The sequence below is a fragment of the Pelodiscus sinensis genome, chromosome 31, assembly GCF_049634645.1.
Source record: "Pelodiscus sinensis isolate JC-2024 chromosome 31, ASM4963464v1, whole genome shotgun sequence".
Classification (NCBI taxonomy): domain Eukaryota; kingdom Metazoa; phylum Chordata; order Testudines; family Trionychidae; genus Pelodiscus; species Pelodiscus sinensis.
Window position 1 is genome coordinate 12,998,308 of NC_134741.1, and position 7,583 is coordinate 13,005,890.

At 49.0% G+C, this 7,583-nt stretch overlaps 1 protein-coding gene across 5 annotated transcripts in view; it reads right to left on the reverse strand.

The window, feature by feature from the left end:
- The window catches only part of LOC102454089 (solute carrier family 22 member 6-like), a 29,090-nt gene that overhangs the window by 21,269 nt on the left and 238 nt on the right, over positions 1 to 7,583 (reverse strand). For 4 of the 5 annotated variants that reach the window (XR_012898301.1, XM_075912962.1, XM_075912960.1 and 1 more), the window contains exons 1-2: positions 7,384 to 7,523; positions 6,534 to 7,002 (exon numbers count right to left, since the gene is read on the reverse strand). Coding sequence is in view for 4 of the 5 variants with exons in the window: in XM_075912962.1 (XP_075769077.1) it covers positions 6,534 to 6,572 (39 nt within the window). In the remaining variant the exon portion in view is untranslated. Of the gene's footprint in view, positions 1 to 6,533; positions 7,003 to 7,383; positions 7,524 to 7,583 lie in introns of those variants that run through there. The other variant, XM_075912961.1, reaches the window with a different exon arrangement.

Below are 7,583 nucleotides of genomic sequence, written 5' to 3' on the forward strand. Positions count from 1 at the left end.
TGTGGAGGGGAGATGCTGCCTCTGCCTTCTCCCTGCCCTTCTGCAGTCTGACAGCCCCAAAGAGAGGGGCAATTCCCACAAGGCCTTTTGTGGGAGGCCTAAAGACCCTCACCTCTGCTTCTGCAGCCTCTGCCTCATAGGCTCTCTGTGGCAGGAAATCTGGTGGGGATTGGCCCTGGGATTCTCCACAATTTACGGACCTAGTGTAACCTGCCCCTGAGCAGCTGGTGTGTCCTGATCCTGTCATAAGAGAGTGATTGCTCATCTCTGAGTGCCCTGTGGGGCTGGATTGGCTTCTTCCTAGACACTCATCTGACCCCAGGCCATAATAAAAAGCCTTTATTGTTCATCCATTTCCCACCTAATGGGCCAAAGCTTACTAGATGCTCAAACCGTGGGACAGTGAAACATGTTTTCCCTCCACTGCCTCTGGAGGTAGATGGGTGAGTCTGAGGGTTCTTTCCTTCCCCATCATGCTCCACCCTAGCCACAGGAATCTCTGTCTCTGCCATGGAGAGTTTTATCCTCTCCTGTTGTACCGCTGCACCTCCCCAAGGGTCACTCCCCACAGTGGCTTGGGGGCTCTGTGTGCAGGGATCCCAGTGTGATTTCTGTGGTCCTAAGTCAGGCTCCTGAGGGCTGCAGGAGAAAGTGTCACAGGCCTGGGTGTGAGTAGGGAAATCCCCATGAACCTCCCAGCACAGCGTGACCAGTCCTATCTCACAGCTCTCGTTCAATCTCTGGGTGCCATTGCTGCTGGACTGTTCTGTGCTACTCCAGATCGTTTGCTCATCGGAGCTTGGGGTTTTTGTTTTAGTGAGATGACACAGAGAATTTTTGTAATGGACACAGCCAAGGAATGAGGCAACCAGTAAAGCAGGTATAGCAACTTCAGAAGAAAAGGGATAAATTTATTTATTTTCTGCTTTTGAGCCTGAAAAGGTTTCCTGATGTTTCACTCTAGGAGCATGACAATGTTTAACAGCCCACCCTGAATGGTGGTTTTTCTCTTTGTGTAAAGGCCGTTGGGTCGCACACTTTGATCTCCAGTTAGTTAGATGTGCAGCCAGCACAACACAAATGATCATTTGCCAGAATTTTCATTGTATTTTAACCATGTTCTAGCTTTTGCCACAAGCTCTGTGTGTGGTTTGAGCAATGACAATGGTCAGTCTCTCTCAGCAGTGGAATGGGAGGGGGCACAGCAGAGGGAAGATGTGGGGCATGGACTGGCCTTGGTTGCATGTTTCTAATCTTCCAACTCAAGTCCTGCAGGCGGGGTACAGTTAAGCTGGGCCAGCTGCAGCCTGGCCACAGGGCTATTATCTCAGTGTAGACACTGGGATGGAGCACTCCTCCCCCTGCTTTATGAAACAGACTGATGGACATAAATTTCATTGCTAAATGGGACTTACCCCATTTGGGGAGAGGTGTCCCAGGAGCTGAGCCCTGAACTCTCCTTGGACCTGAAGAGATTTAGTATCTGACTGCTGCTCAGAGGGGGGCAGGACAGGGATCTCAGCTGGGCGCCTTGGCTGGGGAAAGTTAAGGAGCTGCCCCAGCATTTTTTTCAGGAAGAACAGCTCTTGCACATGAGGGAAATTTTGTGCAAAAAGAGGCTGTGTAGATGGCTCCTTTTTGTGCAAAAACTTCTTGTGCAAAAACAGAGCCTCATTAATGATACAAATGAAGTGCAGCAATATTTCAAGCTTAGCTTCATTTGCATGTTTTACTGCAAGAGAGGTGCTGGGTAGACATAGCTTCCAAGTACAGAGATGGGGATTCAGCTCTATTAAAGCTGCCTGTGACTCTCAGGCTACGTCTAGACTGGCATGATTTTCCGGAAATGCTTTTAATGGAAAAGTTTTCCGTTAAAAGCATTTTCGGAATAGAGCGTCTAGATTGGCACGGACGCTTTTCCACAAAAGCACCTTTTGCGGAAAAGCGTCCACGCCAATCTAGACGCGCTTTTCCGCAAAAAAGCCTCGATCGCCATTTTCGCGATCAGGGCTTTTTTGCAGAAAACAAATCTGAGCTGTCTATACTGGCCCTTTTGCGCAAAACTTTTGCCCAAACAGGAGCAGCATAGTATTTCCGCAAGAACACTAACAATCTTACATGAGATCGTCAGTGCTTTTGCGGAAATTCAAGCGGCCAGTGTAGACAGCTGGCAAGTTTTTCCGGAAAAGTGGCTGATTTTTTCAGAAAAACTGGCCAGTCTAGACACAGCCCCAGAGAGAAACTTGTTCAATCTCAGTCCCCCTGAGATCCAAAGACTAAAACTGATTTCTTGCTGCCACCACCCAAGTAAATAAAAGAAAACACAATAAACCCTTTCCAGGGAAGATATCACTTGGGCAGCCCCTCCCAAAGGCAAAGCTTTGCCCCTTGCTTCAACCTTCTTTTTGTTTGGAGTTGGGAAAACAAACAGAGGGAATCCACAGAGAACAATGGACTCTGCCTGGATAACTAGGCACGTAAACTTAAGGACACAACAATCAACCAATACCGGTTAATCAAAAGAAATTGGAATACACTTTTATTAACAAAACTAAACTACTGTTGCGAGCACAATAAATGACTAGGTGCTAGATAACCATGAAGTGACAGACTCAGGAAAAATCCTTAGTTACAAAAAATAAAAATAATTCGCTAGTTCAGACATAATTTCAAACTCCCCAAACAAGGAAAATAGTAAAACCTGATGGACGTTCTAAACTTTTTTCTACTTACACATTTCAAGAAGTCCATTCCAGAGAAGCAAGACCGTGTGGCCTAATGGATAAGGCATCTGACTTGAGATCAGAAGATTGAGGGATTGCAATTGTTCTGACTGCTTTGTGTAGACCCTGCTATTTTCAGACTAGAAACCTTTTCTCAGCTCTTCTGAGCATTGGTCTCACTCCAGCTTTGCTCTGGGAAGGAGTTGCTGGGCAGGCTGGAGCCCTGGCTGCTCCCACTGCAGTCTTTGTCAGAGGGAAAAGGCTAATGCCCGGCAATTGTGTGGGGCAGTTTTTCTCTTCCAGATGGGCCCCTGACCTTGAGGGGGGCTTATTTATTAGCATGTTTGGGCCCTTGATTTTCTCTGCTTCTCACTTGCAGGGGAAAGGTCTCTTGGGGTAACATCTCCTGCCTCACTAAGCCCCTGGAGTAAGAGTGGTGAGGGGGCCTGGCCCTGCTTTCCTGCCACCTTCTCACACTGGTCATAGTGCATCAGCAGCCGCTTGCGTGCTGTTTGGCGAGGCCTTCGCTCAGCATTTGATGAGCTGGAGGGTGGTCACACATAGGCCTGGTCCTGCCCTCCTCTGACATTTGACTTAACTCCTGCTTTTACAAAGTTGAAATAGTGTGTCCACACTGAGAGAGCCTCGAAATGAGTGCGGGGCAGACAGACCCTGTGAATGTGGACACGCTATCTCGACTCAGAGGCCCACAAAGCACTGGGGAGTCATTAGTACAAATTACTGTGGAAAGTGGTTATTGCAAAATAATGGCACTGGAGCAGCCACACTAAGGGTATATTGCAATAACTATTCCCCAAGGCAGGAGAACAGATTTCAACATAAGGTGCTTGGCAGTGTGGATGCTCTGTAGGCCAACCTTCTGATGATGGTAATCAATTAAGTATATATGTTAATTACACAAATTTGTATGTTCATGAGATAACGTTAAATGGTATTTCTAGGCTGTCTATCAAAAACAATATGGAGTCTGCATACCAGGTGACCTCAGGATAGGAAGTGGTAAACAAGAACCTGCACAGACCGGACTTTCCCACCTTTTTCTTGTTTACCTCAGAACTGGTTCCCACTGAGGGCTCACATGGTAAAAACCACCTCAGGGGTTTCCCGCCCTGAATGTTTTATAAATCCAGACATAGCCCAGGGTGGGTGCTGTTCATCTGAGTGGCAATGTTTGCACAGGTTGTCAGCTCTCTCTCTCTCTCTCTCTCCTCAGACCACCAAGGGATCTGATCCAGCTGCAAGCCAGTCAGAGAAATAGAAGAGGGCATCCCATCCACTGTCTTCCATCTACACAAGTGTCACCTGTCTGCCGTCCTCTTCAGGGTTCCTGTACTACCAGCAAGGGACTCTCTAGCATTCCTGCCTGAGGGTTCTCAACCAATCCAGAGGTTGCAGGTCTTGGGCAACACACCTCTGGCTCAGCCACTCCAGTCCAGAAGAGTAAAGTAACCATTTGTATTTGGGGTAGAACTTACCAATTATTTTCACACAGTCCAGTTGGGACATTAAGGGTTTTACTGTTCATTTCCACTGTTTTGTTAAAGGTTATTAGTTTGCGTCGGGTTTCTCCCCTGCTTTTCCCTTAATATTGTATAAAATCCCTAATACAGTTTCTTCTTGTTTTCACCTTTAATTGCAGTCTGTTTTCCTTTATTTCAATGCTGCCAGTGAAACCCAGAGTTCAGAGACTCATGGAAGTCAAGAGTTGGAAGAGGTCACAGGAGGTCTCTAATCCAGTTCAGCCCCCCAAAATCACCCCAGTCAGAACTTTGGCAAGCCTGGTCTTAAAAACCTCCAGGAATGGAGATTCTACCAGCTCCTTAGGTAACTTTTTCCAGTACTTCACCACCCTCCTACTGTTTTTCTTAATAGTCAACCTAGATCTTTCCCACTGCAATGCAAAACCACTGTGCCTTGGTCTGTCATCTGACACCACAGATAATAGCCTGGTTCCATCCTCTGTGCCCCATCTCCCTCCCCACCATCCCCACACACAAACACCTTGATGTAGCCCAGCTGTTTAGCAGACAATACTTGTAGGACAGTACTCTGAAGAGAAGTGTTAAGGTTTTGAGTTCAAGCCTGACCTAAACCAGTGATTCACTCCAACCTTACACTTACAATTAGCTTATAAACCTGGAGTCCCAGCCTAGAGGACATTGAGGAAGGGAACCCTGAATGTGGCCTTGTCCATAAAAAAAGAGACAGGAGGAGATGGTGGATGCAACAAGATGCCTGTAAGGGTGGGGGATGGATCAGTGGTGGCACCTTCGTAAAGAATGATTCAAGTGGGGATGTGGGAGGTAAAAAGGGTTAAAAATAGTAATCATGTAACTGGTTACAATTTTATCAGTGATAGTATTTTTTAACTTGCTGACAGGCAAGACCGGTAGTGGACATGGGCTCTCCTGGGGGCAGGGCTCTCTCAGGGGTCTGCCGGGGGTGGCCACAAGGATTGCCGGCAGGTGGGAGGACCTCCAGCAGCTGCAGACTGATGTTAGCTGCCAGGGGCAAGCGGGCACGGCCGAGGGCAGTGGGGAGTTTAAGTATTAGAGCATCAGTTAACCAGTTTAAACTCTTGCTACAACCCGGTCAAATCCTAGTGGTGCCTGGCATGGCTCTGTGATGCCTGGAGCAGTGCTGAGGGTGGACTCAAGGTACCCGAAGCCACACAGAGCATCCAGGCCAGCGACCTCATCTATTGCTGGCTGCAGCATCTGAGTTTAACCCCTCAGGCAGCAGCCCAGGAGTTCAGCATCTCTGGGGGAAACCTCCTCTTCTGTTGGGTCTGGGGCCTGTAGCAAACATCTTTCCCTCCTACGGGCCACACTTCATCACTGTTCAGAGATGCTGAGGGGTGGGGGGGAATGAAGCCTAGTGGTTAGTGTAGCCTTGGACTGAGTCTGGAGAGTGCAGGGTTCGGGGCTATACTCCATCGCTGACATGCTTGGTGATCATGAGGGACTTGCTGCCTCATTTTCCTTTCCCACCATTTGCCTAACTAGACTGTGACCTGCTCAGACTAGGGATTGTCCATTCCTTGGTGTTGTGCAGGGCCCTGATTCCATTGTGGGTCTATAAGGCAAATGACAGATTACTACTGTTTCTCAGCCAATCAGTAACTGCTTGTAACCTCCTCTTCTCCAGTCCTAAGGCAGCTCACTCCCATAGACTGGCCTGCAGCTCTTGTGATCCAAACCAGTGTTTCTCAACCCTTTTTCTAAAATAAAGTACCCCTTTTTCCAATCTATCTATCTATCTATCTATATATATATATATATATATATATATATATATATATATATATATATATATATATATATATAAATAAATAAATTATAAGTATCCCCAGTACCAACAGTTTTCAGACACACGGAGTACAAAAAACAATGAAGCACTGTAAAACTTCAAATAAAAACTCAGTTTTCTCCAAATTTCAGTTGTGTTGATGTACCCCCCAGACTTCTCTCAAATACTCCTAAGGGTACTTATACTACTGGTTGAGAAACACTGATCTAAACCTCTCTGATTGTTAACATCTTCCCTTATGTTAAAACCCCTCCTGCCACCAGTGTGGGCTGGGTTTCAGGATTCAGAGCCTCAGAGAAACATTTCCCACATCAAGTATCTGTAAAGACTTGATGCAAGTTGCCACACAGCCAGAGCATTTACTTTTTACAGCATCTCTTGTACCATGAAGGTTTTAAAGAGCTGTGACACACCTGTGCCTGGTAACCGTCAGTGAAATTAGCCTGTTATTTCCCATTACATTGGATAGCAACTCTGTACCTTGTACTCCTGGGCAGCTTCCTGTATAGGCACCATCATGTGAGCCTGGGATCTGTCACAGAGCACACAGATGAGAGTTTGATCTTCTTCACAGAACAGCTTCAGAGCCTCCTGGTGCTTCCCACATATCCCATCCTATCTTGATCATTTTGCTGGCAAGATACACAGGGGCTTGGCCAGTTCTATTACGTTTGCCAGCCGCTGATTGGGCTAGAGGGTTCCCTGCTGCTCAATGACTCTGCACTGAGGACTGATGGGGGCCTGGCAGAAATTGTGCCCACACTCCAAAGTGACAAGGGCTGCGAAATCCTCCAGACAGACCGGACGCGTGTCGCTTTCTCCCAGAGACTTTCCACAGGGCTCTCTGCAGCCATGGCTGCCTCTGGGCTGGGGAACAGGGGCCATGTCACTTTCCTGAGCTCAGCAATCGAGGGGCAGGTCTGGTGGGCGGGTGCATGAGGTACCAGCACTGAGAATACAAAATAATCAAAATTAAAAACCAAAAAGTCCCCAAAGCTTTGTTCACCCCATGCCCTCGCCAGGGCCCCTCAGCCACCTGTCCCAGCCAGAGCCCGCCTCTCCCGTCCCTGCGCCCCTCATGCCGGGGCCCCTCCCCCCGCACACTCTGCAGTCCCCTCTCACAGCCCCTCTGTGCGCCCCCAGTCCGCATCCCCCAGGCCGGCAGGAGCATCAGGGAGCGGCCGCCCAGCCCCGCCAAAGTCCCCGCGCGCCGCCCGACCCCCTCCCCGCGCGGCAGTTGGAGCCGTTGTCCCCAAAGCGCCAATACGCGCCGCACGCAGCGAAGAGGGCCCCCCCCCGCAGCGATTTAAGCACCCGGCCCCTCTCCCACCTCCGCCTCATCTCGTTCTGCGCCTCCGCTCCCCCTCCCTTCCCGGCGCTGCCCGGAAGCGGAAGTTGCAGCGCGGTGAGTAACGGCCCCAACGGCTCCCTCAGAATTCTCCCCTGAAGCTCCAGCCGGGCTCCTGCCTGAGTAGGGAGAGGAGGAACGTGCGGGGGGACGAAATGAAAAACCGGCAGAAGGAAGGGGGG